This window comes from Anabas testudineus, chromosome 17 (genome assembly GCF_900324465.2).
Source record: "Anabas testudineus chromosome 17, fAnaTes1.2, whole genome shotgun sequence".
NCBI lineage: Eukaryota > Metazoa > Chordata > Actinopteri > Anabantiformes > Anabantidae > Anabas > Anabas testudineus.
The window spans coordinates 11500904-11520240 of NC_046626.1; the positions used below are offsets into that span (position 1 = coordinate 11500904).

Consider the following 19337-nt stretch of genomic DNA (forward strand, 5'->3'; position numbering starts at 1 on the left):
GCTCTGAGTGGTGTGACTGTTAAAGTCATGTCGTTCAAACTCAAAACACATTTCCTGCCTTCCTCTTCAACACACACACACACACACACACACACACTCGCTCGCTCACCTACACCCACGCTGTGATGCACACATGCTCAGACGCACACAGACAAAGATTCCAGACAGCTATTGATCTGTTATGTGGCTGACGGGACAGTAGCAGTAACTTCCTGTAGAACAAACGACAGCGCGCAGAAAGAGAAATCTGCTCCAAATGTCCCCGCAACCTCAAAGAGTTTTGATTGATGTTTTTCTTTTAGTTTTTTATAGTCCGCTCTAACTTCTCCACTGTTGAGAGCTCATGTGTTGTACAGTAATATCTGTAGCTGTGTTCTTCACCAAATACATGACGGATGGAGAAACTACATAACATGCACTGGTGTTCGGTTTCTTACTTTTTGCTCTTCTCTAATTTATGGTTTGGTTGTGTACACACCAAAGCAAAAGATGAGAGATAATGAGAGATGCAGTAACAAGCTGTTTCACAGTAGTTCTGCAGATACCATGGGGTACACAACACAGTCATAGTGGGTTATTTATTTCTGTCGCCAATTGCCTACTCAAGAGTGTAAATAAAGCTGGTTATGTTAATTCTGCATTTACATAAGAGGTTGTGTTTCCTCAGTTAAAGTCCCAATGGGAAAACATCAAGAAAAATAATGCTACACTATTTTTGATTTTGATTTTTCATGAGAATCACTGGATGATATTAGCTCTTGTAGTGTCTAAGATTTATTGTGACCACACTGTGGTGGAAATATCAAAAACAAAGTTGAGTAAAGGGGGTTAAGAACGATTGAGTTAAACCAACTAGGAGCAAATTCATTTCACCTGACTGACTCTTGATGCGCTGTCTTCTTCTTATTAGACTCGCAGGCAGCGGTAGAAGTCTATAGGCAGCAGCAGACTGAGTACACACACTCGCTCACCCTGGCCATATGAAGATAAAGCTCACTTTGAGTGTCACGTTAGCTTTTTGTACTTGTCAGGCACTTACATGGATGACCTGCAGCGCTGATAGGCTCCATTGCACTCTCTAAAGTGTAATGAAACCTAATGATCAAGAAACAACATGATAAGGACTGACCTTGCTTCTCTCTTAACTGTGCAAAGAACTAGTTCTCATCGTCTCCGCTCGTCTCTGTCTTCTGGTTCTCCTCAGGGTTGTATCACCATTAAGGTAATGGGGCTGCTAGAGCAAAGTCTGCATGTGCATGTCACGGCGATACAGAGAGTATGTATGCCCTAAATGTCCCTGGCACCTCCCTTGAATTTAGAAAGGAACCCATCAGGCTTAATGTGCAGCTGCCCATCCAGTAGCAATGACACCTGCAGTATGCCATCTGTACTTGTGTGTGAATATGTGTGTGCATGTGTGTCCTAGGTGGTATTTTGCTAAAGGGAAGATAATGGGATGTAATAGAGATGAGGCTTACTCTTATTTTCCTCCATCCCTCTTTTATCCTTCCTCTCTTACACTTTATCACCTTCTGCCTCTACAGAAAAGCCGGCGTTTCACTCTGACTGACAGTCAAAATGCTATAGAGTTAATACTGAGCTCTGGGCAGTCACTGAGTGTACGTCTTAAATATTCCTGAAGGATGCACAGCAGCCAAAGACAGGGCTTTAAAAGTGTGAGAGCAAGAATACACTTTATTTTCCAACCTGACTTCATGGGAAAGCTGAGTCCAAGCACAATCTTAAAATGTATTAATTTTGTCTGTCTGCTCTCTCCTCCCTTACGATAATAAGCTCTTAATCCACTTAAGATTTTTTTTTTTTTTTTTTTTTGCCAGTTAAAAAAAACCCTGGCAGCAGTTTTTAACTTGTCAGAGATGATTCACTCCGCCCCCAACAACATGCATAGTCAAAATTTGAATAAAATAAAATAAAAACATGCCACTTATCAAAAGCCTCTAGGAACCGTGTGGAGAAAGGAAACTGTGGCATTAGGCTCAGATAATAGTTCAGAAACACACACAGATGGACATGTTTAAACACCGTGTGTGCACGCAGGCAGCCCCATGAGCATGAATTAAACACACACGCAGGGTTTCATGAAGAACTCTAGAGGCCGGTTTAATAGACAGGGATTTGCCTTCAGGATTTATCATAAGAGCCCTGTAATAAGAGGCAGAGAGAGAGAGAGAGATAGAGTAACAAATAGTAAACTGAGCTGAGCTTCAGGCAAGAAGGAGCAATGTGTGGGGGGACCTAAATTATAATTTCAAACATTGCTTCCATTTCTTCCCCCTCCTCCCTCTAAGTTATTCTCAAACATCATTCCTCCCCTCTCTTCCTCTGCTCTCACCTCTCCAGCCTGAAGTCAGATTCACACTCGTGTGTCAGGGTGTTGCAAGGATGATAGCTGAGGCTGGAGGAACTGATGCAAAACTCATATGCCAAACGGGACAGCCTGCATCTACTTGTGACAGGAGTGTAACTGCGTCTGTTACAGCTTGTAGATTTCAGTTTTGTCTATGTGCTTTGATGTAGGCTACTGGGTTGATGTTTTTTTTATAAATGGCAGACGTGAAAACAGATGTGAAGTGTTTAGCATATTGTCAAAGTGATAGACATGCAGAAATCCACACATGCATGACAAACTGCTCTTTATTAAGATCAGCCCGAGTGCTTCAAAATCCATTTCAAAGGGTTTTGCAAAATGTGTTGCATCACTTAACAATATATTAAAGTTGTTGCTTTATTAAATTTTCAGCATATTAAACTTTGCATTCGTTATACAGTTTGATATTTTAATCTTTAGTAATGAGGCTGTGGAAGCAATATGCAACTTGCTCTCTGTAAACAAGGCTTAAAAGTCGTGCGAGCAGCTTTGTGAGACTCTAATAAGGAACTTTGAGATAACAAAGCTGAAAACTAAAGTCTTACAGTGACAATACCAACATGCTGACATGATGTTAAACTGATGTAATGTTTCCTATGATCGCCATCTTGAATAAAGCTAATGTTTATGTAAAATAAAGTGTGAACGTTTCTTTAGATATTTGGTCATAAACCCAAGTACTGGTTAAACTGAAACAAACTTTGACCTGGTCTTGAAATCTTGACCTGATCTCAGGCACTTTTGGGAAAAGCAAAAACTGCAATTGCAAAAGCTATTACAATACACCCTAAGGGGCACATGAATGCCTGTATAAAATTTCATTACACTCCATTCAGAAGTAGTCGAGACATTTCACTCAAAATAACAAATGTTTGGGTGTCAGGGGATCACTAAACGTCATCTGGAAACACTGAAAGTCTGCACAAAACTTTATGCTATTTCATCTATTAGATGTTGAGTTAAGTGAAAACTTAGGTGCTAAAACGTTACGACATGACACTGTCCTAAGATGCTTTGTGTGCAACACTTGAAAAAGTCACGTGTAGCATCACAGACTGTCACAGTAATGTTACAATCACTAATTAGATTAAACTGCAAAGGAAACAAAGGAACAATATTGTTGCACTGACACCGAACAAATGCTTAGTTTCTCAGCTAATGTATAAATCTGCAGTGTTTACATAATGATATAACTGATTTCACAGTTATTTCTGAGACCTGTTCTTGCTGCAGCTGATGCAGATCCCTGCTAGTAGCTGTGATAAATCAAGCTGAAGCTCAACACTAACCTCTTCACAAGAAAACTGCCAAGTCTGCATCTGTCCTAAAATCCATCTGAGCTCTCTCGTTTTCAAGTCTGGCAACAGAAGTTGCTGGGCAATTGTGCAGGTCGCAGAATCACGAACAGGCTGGAACTTAGATTTCAAAAGACAGTTCACAGGCTGTTGCATGAGAAGCCAATATTTCCACTTAGTATATTTCTTTAATCTTTGATGACCTGTAATGATCATTTTACAATTATAGTTATATTATCTTAAATTAAAGTTCATTAACTACCTACTAACTGACGAAAGATTGTTTTATCAACCAACCTTATGTTGACTTTTACAGGGGTGCAGATGGGACTTTATGTGTATTTTATGCCTCTGAGAGCTCTCTGCTGTTTATGCAGCATAAGCAAAACATTGTCTGCAACAGTAAAGGAGATTGAGAAGTGGAAAATGAAACAGTGCTGCTTGTGATATCAACTCAATTCATACAGTATGTAGAGTACAGTAGACGATGCAGGCTATTTCATACCCTCTGAACTTGTTTTCGCTTGAGCCCCAGTGCATCATAAATCATTTTCACTGAACATTCAGAGTTTTTTCGTACTTTTTAAACTAAAATGCAGCTCTACACTAAGTTCATCTCAGTGCAATACATTGGAAATTGGTGTTGTGCCAACAAGGTCAGGCAGGGCCAATGATAATCATTTTCGAGTGCTTATCAAACACTATTACACACACCATATATTCTTTTATATGATCTGTGAATGGACTCCACTGAGGAAGATGTCCACTTTGTCCTTGGTATAACGACGCTGTAAGCTGATAGAGTCACTGCTACAGACACCATAATGTGCCTGATGTATCGTATTCCTCTCTCTCCTTCTCCACACAGTCAAGCAGCAGTATGTCTGCCGTAAGGTCATCACCATGACTTCACTGGGGGCTCATTGCGGAGAAACGACCCATGGACCTTGAAGAGGTGTCATTTGAGAGTAAATAATATTCAAGCTCTTCATATCACTCATGACTTCTACAAACCTCCAGGACGTGATATACAAGCAGCATTAGGAGGAAATGGAAATGGGCCATTTTAACAACATAGCTGGTGTTAATGGTATTTTCACCACATGTATATGTTCAGCATCACCCATAATATAGTTCTTGGGAGGGACTGTTGTTCTTACCTGTCCCCTAACAAATACATCTGGCAGTTGCACTGAACATTTGTTTAGAGCAATGAACGACATTCATTCATGTTCTGCTTCTGTTGACCTGTATACTAAGAATATAGTAATATCAGTAGCAGCAGTAGAACTTATAATAATAATTGAGGAGGTTAGTATGCAATGGATGTTTCCGAATGTCTGCAAGGAGCCACTTCCTTCACCGTTATCTGTAGTCAGCTGTGGTATTTAGCCTGACAACCTCTTCTGTGAAAGAGAATGATATTTTTTACATATTCATGACTCCCATGGTGTATCCTTCTCATGACTTCTGAATTGCTAACTCATCTACAGCATGGATGGTACACACACACACACAAACACACACACACACACTCACTCACTCACTCACTCACTCACTCACACTGAGCCTTGATGCTTCAGAGGCTTCAAGCCAACAAACGCTTATTTTTTTCAATCAAATCCAATTATTACTTATGTGGCTGGAAAAGCATGAGATGAGGGCTGATATGCAGATAAAAAAGGTGCAAGCATAATGAGAGAGAAAATGTACTGTACGATGAGGGACGAGGGGATCGTACCAAATCAGGTATAAGAACAAAAGAGGTCAGGGTCGATCATGCAATGAGAGAGGAAGGGTGGGAAGGTGTCGATGCACAAAGAGAGTGAGTTATGTGAAGGAGGAAACAGGTCTGGAGTGAAGAATAATAAGTGTACACCATTGTAGTGCTGTAAAAGAGGATCAAAGCATCATTCAAATGCAATTTGTAAGCTAGAATAAAAGAAGAGAATTAATGGAGATATTAGACAGCGAGTTGGCAGAAATATAGATTATTGTCAGAGCTATAAAAAAAAAGATGAAACCACTTCTGTGGCCAGTAGATTGCTGTGTTGTTTTCATCTGAGTTCAAGGAAAGCAAGAACAGCGGCCACTTCAGTGCAGTGCAGCGAGCCGAAAAAGCTCCTGTAACTGAATATCTTACTATAGCTTCTACAGAATAAAGCCTGTGACACATCATTCCGTCAGTGTAGGGCTGTTGGATGGAGTCTGACGCTCTAGTAACCAGTTGACCGTGGCCAGGCCTCTGGTTGTTTCCATTTAATAACAAGCAAGCTTGTTCATGGTTTCAGCAGGGGACACCACTTCCCCTTTTTATCCTTAACATCATTAAAAAGACCACTTTTTAAAGATATTTGTACCACCACCACCTGCTGGCATGGAGAGTCATTTTCTCTCATGCATCCAGAAGTTGTCCAGACATTTCCCTCATTCTTTCACGAACGTCTGCCCCATAAGTCCAGTCGATGTTGAGATGTTTCCGTTTAGACCCAGACACTCTTGCAAATGTCCCTCCACTGAGGATACACAAAAGAAGATGAGTCTACTGACAAACTGACGTTGCCATCCCTAGAGCCACGCTGATAGCAAAACAAAAAACACAATTACACAATACACTCCGTTTCATCTGTGTGACATATGGTGTGCATGATATTTGCAGTGTGATGTGTGTACCGGTATCTGAATTGTCTCCAGTTTATTAATATTTCAAAACAAAGTAACAAAAAGACAAGTGACAGCGTCTGCATATATATACGAATCCTGGAGGGATATATTAATCTGCTGCGCGGCAGCGAACAGAAATGTAACACGCCTGTGTCGATTTACACAAACACAGTAGCCTTGTACAGATAAGTGTTGCTGTCGCAGGCTGGCAGAGTCACAGCCACTTGGGGGTTTCTGTCACCTCCGATTTTCCACAGACTTCTGCTCTACATGTGTGTGTGAGTAACGGCGTGATTAACATTTAAGTGGTTGATTCACGTTTTTGATTCAAATGACTGTAACTCGGTGACGGGAAGGGAACAGGAAGCAGATGTCAGAGCTAAACAACAGGAACTCTCTCTTTTTCAGCCCAAGTGTGAGGGAGGGTCAGGGGAATAATCAAAGACATTTATACGATTTAACTTTCTGTTGTTTCGATCCCCATTTGTCACATTTTAGAGAAAATAATGTAACTTTTATGACACATACTGTATCTCAGCCATTTACGAATCATCATTTACACGAGTATATACACAATTTCTACCTCACGTTACTCAGTGCTGTATTTCTCTATTTCACTTACACTTCTAGTACATTAGCATGCATGCCACTGAGTGTTAAATGTTCTCATATTATGAATTCCATAAAATGACTCTTTCGGTATCTCCAACGCAGCATATTTTCTCTATCAGTGCATTTTTTATCTGCTGGTGTCTGAGGGTTTCATCCCTGCTGAGGAGAGCAACAGGCAGGGGGACGCTGAGTGAATGCAATATGCTGCAGCTTCTGTATGTTGATATTATCTGTCAGGTATCATTAGTTCTACACCGGAAACTTAAAGGGAAAAAACATCGACTATGCAGCCATCCATGTGAACGTCAAATATGCAGCCTGCTGTCTTGTTATGAAGCATAAAACTTTAAACAGAATCAGTTTAATTAAATCTCTCCTAAACTCTTAAGTCTTAAACATTTCAGTGACATGAACAGATTAGATAAGGCATGAAATTAGCACTAGGCAGCAACATATACTGCTGGCTGCTGCTGGCTATCTATACTTCTAGACATGCTGTTAGTGTTCAGTTGGTGTTTTTGGAGAGATAGTAAATGCATATTTCTTTGAGAGGCTGCAATTACAGCAAAATAAAAAATGTTTACAGGTTAATCTGAATGGATGCATTTACATATATGTGTCTGTATGGATGCTGTAAACAATACACAAACATGTTCTAAAAGCTTTTACATGCTGGCATCATGTGGATTTAAATCCGAAACTGACAACATTTCTAGCCCCTCTTCCATCACACTGATGCTCATCTCTGACTAAGATCTAAAGCGTCTCCCTCTCAAGAAGAAGACTCACTGACATGCTTGACATACTACTCAGCCCCTGCTGTTTTGGACTGACGGTGCTGCGCCGTGACAGAGGGAGCAAACTAATACTTGCCAGCCGACCTGGCTGCATAGCAGGAGACGAGTGATTGCGCTGTTGATGGGGGTAATTCTGCACAGACAGGGAGCGGAAGGAGGACGAGTGGGGTTATGATAAATAACAGAATACAAATGCCGTGTGACTGATATTACTGCATAACTGTCTTCCCTGTAAACACAGCGGAAGGGGGCGGCCACTTTAAATCTGTTAACGATAACTACTGCAGTGAATCTTTACAGAGGAGATACACAAAGCAATATCTTTGCTAGAGGAATTTCTAATCTAATAATAGAGGTGGAGCCCCATTTTTCACATTTTGAATAATAATCCTGATCATAATGATAATCTTTCCATTAAAACAATAGTTTGACATTTCAGGTAATGCACTTATTCACTTTTTTACGACTCTTTGTCTGCACAATAAATATGGACACACAGCCAGCAGCCAGTGAACTGCCCGGCTCTTTCCATCAGCAACAAAACTCTGCCTCCAAATATCTCCATTTATGGTGCTGGCTCCAACTACATAAAGAAAAGACAAATATCAGCCTTCTTATCTCAACAAGAAAGTCAAACTATTCATTTTTACGAAGGGTTATCCAATAAAAGGAACCCTGAATATGAAAAACAATGTTGCGCTCACTATCTGCTCACAGGTTTTTGCAAATGTATTCCCCAGTAGTCTTCTCTGTCCAAAGGAAACTAAATCTGTCTACCAGTTAACACATAACCCTGAGCAAAATGGTAGATAGTCATTTTTACACAACACCTATAGGTGGAGTTTGTACAAGAGCCTTGACTCCAGCTGTTATCAAACAATTTCACCAACAAGAAAATGATAGAGCATATTTAAGTGTGATCGTTTTTAGCTTTAAGAAATGTTCAATTTGAACAGAGAAAATATTGGATGTCAGTTTTAACTGAGGTTTGTGAGTTTGTTTATAACTAAAGTAACTGACCCCTGAAGCAAAGTACACACTGAATATTAAACAGAAGACAGAACAGTCCAAAGGCCAAGTGCATTTCAATAACAACCTAGTAATGCTGTCTGGGATATGTTAAGTGAGAAAATGTCATCTGGCCCAGGTGGAGTCCCGTTCTGTTCAGGCTCTGACATTTGCATTTGAGTCCTGTGTGGGAAACCCAGTTTCAAATCTGATTTCTTACGCAAATGCAGAAATCATAAAACTAAAAGAAGTATATAGCCGCTCTGATTGCTTGTCAAATATTCCTTATTTCCTGATCTTAGCTCATGTTATTTTACCACATTTCCCTTTTTCCTAATGTTCAGGTCTATTTGACTTGTGCTGCAGAAGACTGAACAAAAACACAGGGGAGCTACGCTGCTCATGAATCCTGGAGACTGAATTTCTAATGCCAAAAATTATGCTCACATCTTCATCTCAAAGTTTTCTCAAAGCATTCATCCAGTCATGATGGATCAAGTCTAATGATTTAACTACAAAAGCATCATCCCCCTTAGGATGTCTGCAAGACCAGGAGGTCAAGATAGTGCAGCGGAGGAGATAACGCCCTAAAAACCTGTATCCACCCAGGAGAACCCTGTGGTTATAAGAGAAGACAAAGAGAGAGGAGCAGAGGAGAGAAATAAAAGAAAGGCGAGCTCAGGTATAGCAGCAAAAATATCCAGTGTTGGATGACTGGGCTCCCACCTCGTGGTTTAGAAACTGAGGCAGTGTCTGTGGTACAATGGAGCCATCTAGTGTCTGTCTGTGACGAAGAGGGAACTAGTCTCACTTCAATGAAAGTCTGGGCACTAAAGCATTACTTCAAGATTAATGTCAAAATAAAGAAGAGGAGGAAATGCTTACATCTGAGGAGCAGCTTAAAGACTGAAGGTAAAGGGTAAAAAAACAGAAACAAAAAAGCAAAAATCAGGTCTCTTCAATATTCATCACTAAATTCTACAACCATTTTCTACCTGCAGCAGATACTTTAATGTTCCCTTATCCCATCTTACTAATTTAAATGTGTAATTTACTTTAGATTAGGTAGCCATCTGTGCTTCATTTCAGCTCATCATTGTTATAAAATAACTGACAAGTCAATGTGCAAAGTATTCAACTAATTGCTACATAAACTGTGTTTGACTGCTTACATTTTGAAATGTTTTGCTTTCAGGATAAGTTGAAGTCTACATTTGAATCTTGCTTTGTCCTTTTACCACCTAGACCTGATGGTAGATTTACAAATATCCTTACATGAACTCCAAACACAGCCGGCTCTCTCTCTCTCACACACACACATAGCAGTGCATCCTCATTAAAAGTCTAATTTCTTTTATTTCAGTGCTCCAAACATAGTTAGGCCATGTTTAGATCCGCCAACTACCAGCATGTCTAATCCACTTAGCAGCCTCAGGCATTCCCCAGCAACGGGCTGACGGTTTCCCAGAGAGAAAAGCTGGAAAAGTTTTCTGCAACACTCAGAAAAACTTGATGGCCCTTGAAGCAAGCTTAAGCGCTGGCACAGAGAGGGAGAGGATCAACACGTGAGCAGAGGAGATTCATTCAGGGGCTTTGATCAAAGTGGGAACTCTGAAACCAGATACAGCCCCCTTCCATTTAATCCAAGAGCTGCACACAAACGTCAGCTGATTAACCGTTGTTACTCCTTTGGCAGGATACAGAACCACAAACGCGTCTTCTGGGGTTAGCCACGACCATCATACGCTGTAACAAGTTTGGATGGTTTAAAACAATTATCTACAAATTGCACATATTTCACATTTTGATATAATCTTCTATCCAGGAGACAAACTGTGAGCCGTCACTGACATGACTTTCAGTTGCTGCATTAAGAAGCTGATGTTCGTCGACACAATATAAAGTTTCAAATGCCAGAATGTGATCCATGACAGAGTTTCAAAGCAGCTCCTCCGCATACGTGTATTATTTCCAAACAATAACAGAATAATAACTTGGTTCATCTCACTGTGATGTATCTACAACTAGTTTCTCTAGTTGAGTTTTCTAACATACACATGTGAACTAACTTCCTCTAAAAGTTATTTTTAGCCTGAAACTGACATTATGACAGTACTGTACATTAAAAAAGGAGATGTATTTTACAAATATTAAATAACCTTATGTTGATGGTTTCAATACATCAGTTTCAAAAGTCCCTTAATATTAATGCTCATACTGTAGATATCGACTCTATATGTCTCTTGTCTTTCACAGTTTCTCAGTCATTGCTTCACACAGCTCCACTCTTCTTTGGTCTCCCTCTACTTTTGCCTAAACGCCTACCACCGCTGTGCCTGCTGTAACTCTTTCTCTCCGTTTCTTCCGAGCCATTTTTTGGTCTTCTTCTCGGTCTCCCTGCCGTCTTCTTTGCTGACTCCTTCTCTTCATCCTCCGCCTCTTCGGCTGAGTCATATGACACGTTTCTGTCCGATTGTTCATCTTCGCTTTCCTCATCACTGGATGATTTTACAGTCTTAGTGTTTGAACGCCAGTCTGGCAGAACTGATTTGCTTACTGGGTTTCTCTTTGGCCTTCCTCTCGGTCTACCTGTGCATCTCCTTCTTTTTTTTGGTAAATGTTTTCTCTCCTTCTGCACCTCCTCTTCTGTATCTTCTGGTTCTTCTACATGTTCACACTCTGAGTCTGCACCTTTCTTATCCCCCTTGTCATCTGCATCACCAGCGTCACTTGCCCTTTCATTGACCTTCCGCTTGCGCCCAGAGCTCGAGGAGTGGCAACGCTCGACATGACTCTTCAAGCTCACGTTGTGATTAAAACATTTATCACATTGCTGACACTTATACGGCCTCTCCCCCGTGTGCAGACGCATGTGAGATTTAAGATGGCTCCCCTGGTTGAAGCCACGCTGACACACTGAGCACTTGTACGGTTTGAGTCCTGTGTGCACGACAGAGTGTCTCCGAAGATGATGTACATCCTTAAACTCCATCTCACAAACGCCACATTTGAACTCCCTTGGCGTTCTGTGATTTGCTAAGTGCACTCTGCGTTCCTGATTGGTGGCAAATGTCTTTGGGCAGTCAGGACACTTGTAAGGATCTTTCTGATCCTGATGGATCTGCTCGTGTTTAAGTTTGTCCAGCCTGGTTTTAAACGTCACATGACAGTATTTGCAAGGATGTTCATAGGTTTCTTCATGGATTAAACTATGATTTTTCAGTGATATCTCAGTGACGCATCTTTTCCCACATATGTTGCAGCAGTGGGGCTTAATTTTGTGTTCACATATGTGACGTTTCTGGATACTGAAAAAACTCCCACACTCGGTGCAGAGCTCGTTAATTTTGAGGCCGGTCGGGGAATTGAAATCATCTTCTTCGCTTTCTTCCTCCGAATTCTCCGTGAGCTCCTCAGCCAGCAAAACATCTCCAGCTGGATTCCACTCACCATCTGAAGTCAGCTCACCTTCATCACCTTCGTCACCATCCTCCTCGTCATGGGTAGCATCACTTTCTTCGTCACTAAACGTAACGATCTCACAGACAGTGTTGCTGCTGCGGCTGTCATCTGTTCGTGCTGGCTGTGAACAATACAGACAAGACAAGAAAGCCGACCAGGTGAGGGGAAAACTCTTCAAATCTATTCAGCATAACAAAATGACAGTTGCAGGCTGTTGACATACTGTGACTAGACGTGAAATACTTCACTACACTATGGAGGTCCTACCTTTTGGGCCTCTGCAGTTACGTCTGTGCCTGCCGGTAGGTGGTGACCTGCAGTTGCTGGGACACTGGCGCTGACTTGGCTTTTCCACTGGTTTCTGTACTCACACTGAAGGCACTGCTGTTGCAAGACGATCAACACACCGCACGTGAGCTTCTCCATCTGAAGTTTACAGCCACAAGACGGACACTTGCGGGGAAACAACTGGAGCAGGCAGTTTTCATTCACAACAAACTTTCCTTTCGACTGATAAAGTGCAACTCTAAAAAAGAAAATCAAAACACACAAGGTCAACGAGAGGAAGATGGAAAGATAGCAAGAAAGTAGCCACAGGACAACTTACATGTCCTTGTTTAAATCTGTATTCGTGACATGATGCTGCATGTAGTCATATCCAGAGGTAGCAGCACCTGAAATACAACAAATTAAAGTTCAGTATGTAAAAGTAAAGCAGCTGTACAGACACATTTCAATGTATAACATCATAACAATGTCTGACCTGTGAAAGCACGCTTTGATTTTTCACAGTAGGAAGTTGGACTGTTACACGTCTCCTGGTCATCACACTGACAAGCGACATCTGTGGTTTCCACAGCCTCCTACACATTAACAGTAAAGACAGGATTCATTTCCTTGCAGGCAACTAATTCACAAATCAATTAACAATGACAGCTGCAGCAAGGAGCCCATTGTGATGACTGCGGACAGATTGTTAATGTTAGTGTACATAATGTAACGTAGCCGGTTGTTATCCAGATATTAATGCATGGCTCCTAAATGTGTGCATCTCATGGGTTAAATGAAATGATCTAGAAATGCAACACATTAAAACAGTGTTTATGTTTATGCTCTTGTGTTTCTTACTGATCAGCTGGTTGTGTGTTTACTTACTAACATTCCCAGCTGTTGTAAAACTGCAGCTGACATTATAAATGAACACTTTGCTTTAGTCTGTGTAAAGTGTCTTAGATGAGCCTCTGCCGCGCTGCTGGGACCAGGACCCATGCAGACCCACCTCACGTCCCGGACTCTCCGCTGGTTCTTCGGGTTCGGACTTGACGCCCTGTGACGGGACAGCACCGGGTTTCAGCTGCACGGCGCCGGTCGGACTCAGCTTTTCAAAGCAGTCTTCAGTAAAGTGTTCCCGACAGATGCTGATGTCGGTCCAGGACGACTCTTTAAGTCGTTGCCCGTTGACGTCTAAGATGAACTGGACCCACTCCAGCCTCTTCTCCGGATCCTCTGGTAACTTGAACCGCGGCGACCCGCGACGCCACGAACCGCATCCGACGACCGAGCACATCCCGGACTTCAGATCAGACCCTGCAGCTCCTGAAGTGGTCTGAGGGCGGTGAGGTTTTAAAGGATGAGCCGAGTCTCAAAATCAAAACAGTGTCGAGCTAGCAGCTAGCCATGACGGCTAGTGGTTGTGGTGGTAACGGGGTGGGCGGGGTCTGACAGCCGGGTGCGCTGGGTTTGACATCCGACGTAGCCCGACAAGGACCGAGTACTGTGGAGACTTCATATACCCTGAATCAGGAGCATCCAGCGTATTATTAATGTAAACAAAGACTAAGGACAGATTATATATCTTAATGAATTAACTCATGCCTCCATTAATTGTCCTGCATCTCTAATGCTGCTTTAGACAATATAGTGATTGTTGTGTTAATATTTCATTTTAATTTAATTAATTTTATTTTTATTGTATTGATCTGAATTTTTTATCTTGCTCTTACTTGATGTCTTGTTATTAACTTCACCATCTAGAAGGCACTTTACTGCATTACTCTGTATGAAAGATGTCTTATTATATTAGAGATAAGGTGTATTATTATATTAATCAAATGTGATTATGTCATATGTTTGCAATTATCTGGCATTAAATATTGTTTTTTCAGCAACAAACACATATCAATTGTATTTTCTAGTTAGGTAGTGAAGCTAAATCATGTATGTATCTAAATAACCATTTTATTCTAATCAAAATGCTATTCTAGTTACCAGATTGTTAAAAAACTACACACTTCGCTCAAAATTATTTAAATACTATTAAAAACTATTCTTATAATTGCACTAATTGGACGGTCTGAGCATAACCAAATGTGATTAAAGTCTCAGATGCAGTGCTTGACACTGGACCTTCTGGGACAGCTGCAAATTAAAGTTTAAAATTCACAAGTTTAGTAATAGTTAATAGTTACATGGAAAAACATCTGTTATGCTGACTCGTGTTTATGGATTTTATTACACGAATTGATAATTAAATATTAAACTATTAACTATTTGCCTGTGTTTAGCAGAAAGATTGATCTGAGTTCAGTTAACTAGTGAGGCTCAGATTTATTTACCAACACTTCAAAGCAACTGTGTCAACAAAATGTGATGGACGCAGAGTGAGAATAAAGTGGGGATGTGTGAATTGTGTGAAAAAGTTTAAACTCAGAAACAGAAAAGACACTTTTTCTGAAACGGAGCGGGCGGGGTTTGTGGCGGGGTTCGCGCGGTTTGACACCAGGCGTATCCCGTCGGCGCAATTTGCGAGAATTAAAGATGAGAAACAGTAAGTCACTAGGGTTAGGTTAGGTTTTCTGATACCTTTTACTCCGCTGCATTTACTTAACACACGTTTTTGCAGATTTTTCATACAAAATATTCTCAATAAGTTATGAAGTATTATCATAAATTAACTGCAAATGCATAAAGTAGTTAAAACCAGCTCCACTAGCTGTTCTGTTTTTACTTCACATCCAGTTACACAGATGTGTGGCCCTTATTACTTCATCACTTACTAGAAACTGTTATTTGATATGTTTTCTCCCTCGAAAGCTTATTTACTGTAGTGAAAATGTGAGTTCACAATTAATATTTCTTCCTTTTGTATCATGTGCAGCTCCAAACATTTGCTTTTATAGCTACAAACTAAAAAGTGCTTTTCGGATGATGAAGTTTCCTCCTTCTCTCCTTGAATCTGTACATTAAATAAACCTAACAAGGCCTAAATGTGCGAGATTTCTACTGTTATGTATAAGTTTATATGTGGAACAAATCTGTACTAGACTTCCACATTCAGGTTCTCAACAGCACATTAAAAAATCAAAAACAAAATAATAACCTACACATACAATGCTGTAAACACCTCAACCAAATTTTATACATCACTAATATAGTTTTGTACTGTAGAGGTCTGTTTTTATCAGAGAACAAAAAGGAACACAGGCACTTAACATCAGCCTGGTTTAATGTAGCTTTACCTCATCTGATCCCATCATACACACGTCAGAGAGCAAAATTCAATGTATTATACTGAATTAACATCAACAATAACAGGCAATGACTGGCGTTTTATTTCATCTGAAGCTGTTTTCTAGTAATTCAGTCCAGTTTAGTATGAACATCACTGTTATGTGGTTCCTTCACTTCACGAACATATTCTTTAGCTTCAGTTGTTCACACCATAAGATTTTTCCTCGGCCTTCCTCTGCGCTTCCCCCTGATTTTACCACTGTTCTGGTTGCTGTGCTTCTTCTTCTTTGAGTCTTCTGGATCAAAATCAGAGTCACTGTCCACGTTTTTCGGTCCTCCCCTTGTCCTCGCTGTGTTCTTTTTCACCGTCTTGCTCGTCTCCTCTTCCTCCTGTGCTGAATCGAAGGTTGTGTTGCTGTCACTTGGCTCATCCTCGCTTTCTTCATTACTGCCTCGTGTTCTCTTTAACTCCTGCATTTGCAGTTTTTGAGTTTTAGTGTCTGAGCCTGGGCCTTCCACTTGAATTGCCAGGACTAAGTTGCCTGATGCAAAGCTCTTAGGCCTCCCTATTGGTCTACCTGTGCTTCTCCGTTTCTTTTTAGTGCTATACATTCTCTCCTCCTCGTCTGTATCCTGTTCTTCGTCCACGTTGTCCAGCTCTGAGTCTGCACCTCTCTTGTTGCCGTCCTCCTGAGCGTCGCCACTGTCATTTGCCCCTTCGTTCATCTTTTCTTTCTTCTGTTCACATCCAGAAGTTGACGAGTGGTAACGCTGGACATGACTCTTCAAGCTCACGTTGTGATTGAAGCGTTTGTCACAGTGCTGACACTTATACGGCCTCTCCCCTGTGTGGAGACGCATGTGAGACTTCAGGTGGCCGGCCTGTTTGAAGCCACGCTGGCACACCGAACACTTAAACGGCTTCTCGCCCGTGTGCACAGCTAAGTGCCTTTGGAGAGAGAGGGGCCACAGGAATTCAATCCCACAGACGTGACATTTTAACTGCTTGGGGCCTGTGTGATCTTCCAGGTGGATTTTGCGCTCTTTGTTTGTAGCAAATGTCTCAGAACAGTCGGGGCATTTATAGGGCTTCCCTTCAATTGCATGGATCTGCTCGTGAGTCATCTTGTCCACCTTTGTTTTGAATGTAACATGGCAGTATTTGCACCGATGCTCATAGTTTTCATTGTGAATTCTGCTGTGAGTGTTTAGAGCAATCTCACTAACACATCTCTTCCCACAAATGTTGCAAGAATAGGGTTTAATCTTGTGCTCACACGTGTGAGGCCACCGTCTACCGTAAAATACCCCACACTCCGTGCAGAGCTGACTGTACTTGGTGTATCTGGGCGTATGCGAAGGATAATTTTCATATTCTTCTTCTTCTTCTCCTTCGTCCTCTGTTTCCTCCTCAGGTTCCTTTTGATGCAGTCTAGCTGAGAACACATCCTTCACTGGCTTCCACTCCTCGTCTGACTCCACATCGCCCTCATCACTCGTTTCCTCCGTTTCATCCATGGGGTCGCTGTCGTCAACAATAACAGTGACAATCTCAGGAACACCTGTAACGCTGCTCTGGGTCTCATCTGTCGGTGCTGCCTGTGATACAATGAGCAGGTGGAGTTGAAATGAAACACAAACGTCAAAAAACAAGAAATGCAAAGATAGAAATGTACGATCCCACCTCTGAACTTACTGCTGTGGCCACTGTTGGGACCCGGGCATTGGCTTGACTTTTCCACTGGTTTCTGTAGTCACACTGAAGGCACTGCTGGTTCAATACGAGAAGCACTCCGTAGGTGGCCTTCTCCATCTGAAGTCTACATCCACATGATGGACACTGGCTGCCAAACAACTGCAGGAGGCGTTTTTCATTGACAATATATTTCCCCTTCATCTTTAGAAGCGTGGCTCTGAAAATCAATTGAAATTAAATATTAAAACACTAACCTGCTGTAAGAAATACACAAAATAAGCGAAACTATTGAGCAGAAGACTGAAGAAAACATACTTTTCTTTGATCAAATCAATATTCACATTTTTTGGTTTCATCTGGGCATAAGCTGATATAAACCCATCCGTATCAGCCGAACATGAGACTCCTTTTGGGACCAGGCCTCCCTGGATACCTGCGAGTTCAATATAAACAAACATAAAATTAAACGACTAACTTTATTTAACTTTTATTAATGATGTTTTACATCATTTGTTGTAACTATTGAAGTCAGCCTCAACTTTTCAGAGTAGGAAGGTGGATTACCTGTTTTAAGATGATCATGCTGAGAAGTTATTTCCACAGGCTCCTGTATAAAGTTAGAGAAGGACGACGTGCTTAGCTGATTTTACAGTTTTATTTAATATGATGTGCAGTTCATATGTACTGCAGGTTAACACAGTATTGTTAGGGAACTACTGTGTAGTACTATAGGATGAGTCAGTAATAACTCACCTGAACAAACAACATCTGTGGCAACAAGTGAGTACTTACACTGAGTCATAGCAGCAGTGATCAGTGTCTTTATGACAACATCTGGATCTGAACCCTGGTCTCACTGAGTAGTGTGACTGTTGAGGTTCTGCTTAATAACTTGTTGTATTCAAGTGGTTTTTAGTTTTTAGTGTTGTCAGTAAAAGTGTATTTGACTCCTCTCCCTCTCCATGTGTCCGCGGTCAGACTCACCACACATGTCAGTGTGTCCAGATGTGGATCTGGGTCCTTGGGGTCTGCCTGGACGCACAGTGACGGGACGGCACTGGCTTTAAGCTGGACCTCTTCGGTCGAGCCTGCATGAGTCGGGGTCGGCTTCTCAAAACAGTCGTCTTTAAAGTGTTCCCTGCAGATGGTGATGTCGGTCCAGGACGACTCTTTGAAGCGCTGCTTATTGACTGTCGCCAGAAACTGGACCCACTCCAGCCTCTTCTCCGGATCCTCTGGTAACTTGAACCGCTGCGCACTGCGACGCCACGAACCGCATCCGACGACCGAGCACATCCCGGACTTCAGATCAGACCCTGCAGCTCCTGAAGTCCGACTCGTTTCACATGTTTATGAAATCGCAACAGGTTCGGGTTTAGATGTGCTTCAATATAAATCACAGCGTTAAGCTAATGTAGCTAGCTGTTGTTGCTACGGTGGCCGTGGTGGCGGCGTGGGCGGGGTTATGTGGACCGGTTCGAATGGTTTCACAGCAGGCGTGTCCCGACGGGGGGTGGGTACTGTTTATTTGTGAAGAGAGGAGAGGATGTTATGGACACAGGAAACAAACAAACAAATAAAAATGACATTAATGTGCGGTTTTCGCTGTTTGTTATTTCTACAATGTTTCCATATTTATTGATCAAACAAATACATTTGGGAGTTGAACATTTATTCATTCAATAATTAAGTTGGATTTTTTTTTTCCTGTGTAACGTTTGTGGCACAAAACTATTTCAAAATGTTCTTTAATTGTTGACAACAGTCAGGGGTCCATTTAATTATATTTAGACCATAAAGAAGGAAAATATGAGTAACAACAAATGGGAACAGTGATGCTGTACTGATGTAGATGTGTACAGATGTGCAGTTTCCAGCAAGAGGCGCTGTCCAGCTTCAGAGGT

General features: G+C 41.5%; 2 protein-coding genes across 3 annotated transcripts; both read right to left on the reverse strand.

Annotated features, from left to right (window-relative positions):
- Positions 1–2675: 2675 nt before the first annotated feature.
- On the reverse strand, positions 2676–13903 carry LOC113172403 (putative zinc finger protein 66). 2 transcript variants are annotated; one of them, XM_026375359.1, is made up of 5 exons: positions 13507–13903; positions 12991–13090; positions 12835–12901; positions 12495–12753; positions 2676–12348 (listed from the first exon to the last, which is right to left on the reverse strand). In XM_026375359.1, the coding sequence occupies exons 1-5, from the start codon at positions 13792–13794 to the stop codon at positions 11038–11040; spliced, it is 2025 nt and encodes a 674-aa protein (XP_026231144.1). In that variant the 5' UTR covers positions 13795–13903; the 3' UTR covers positions 2676–11037. The 2 variants fall into 2 exon arrangements, with proteins under 2 accessions (XP_026231144.1, XP_026231145.1); XM_026375360.2 differs by having other exon boundaries at positions 13383–13599.
- Positions 13904–15714: 1811 nt separating this feature from the next.
- Positions 15715–18879, reverse strand: LOC113171682 (RE1-silencing transcription factor-like). Its single transcript, XM_026374247.1, has 5 exons — positions 18418–18879; positions 17998–18040; positions 17749–17866; positions 17434–17650; positions 15715–17336 (listed from the first exon to the last, which is right to left on the reverse strand). The coding sequence occupies exons 1-5, from the start codon at positions 18727–18729 to the stop codon at positions 15942–15944; spliced, it is 2085 nt and encodes a 694-aa protein (XP_026230032.1). The 5' UTR covers positions 18730–18879; the 3' UTR covers positions 15715–15941.
- Positions 18880–19337: the final 458 nt, after the last annotated feature.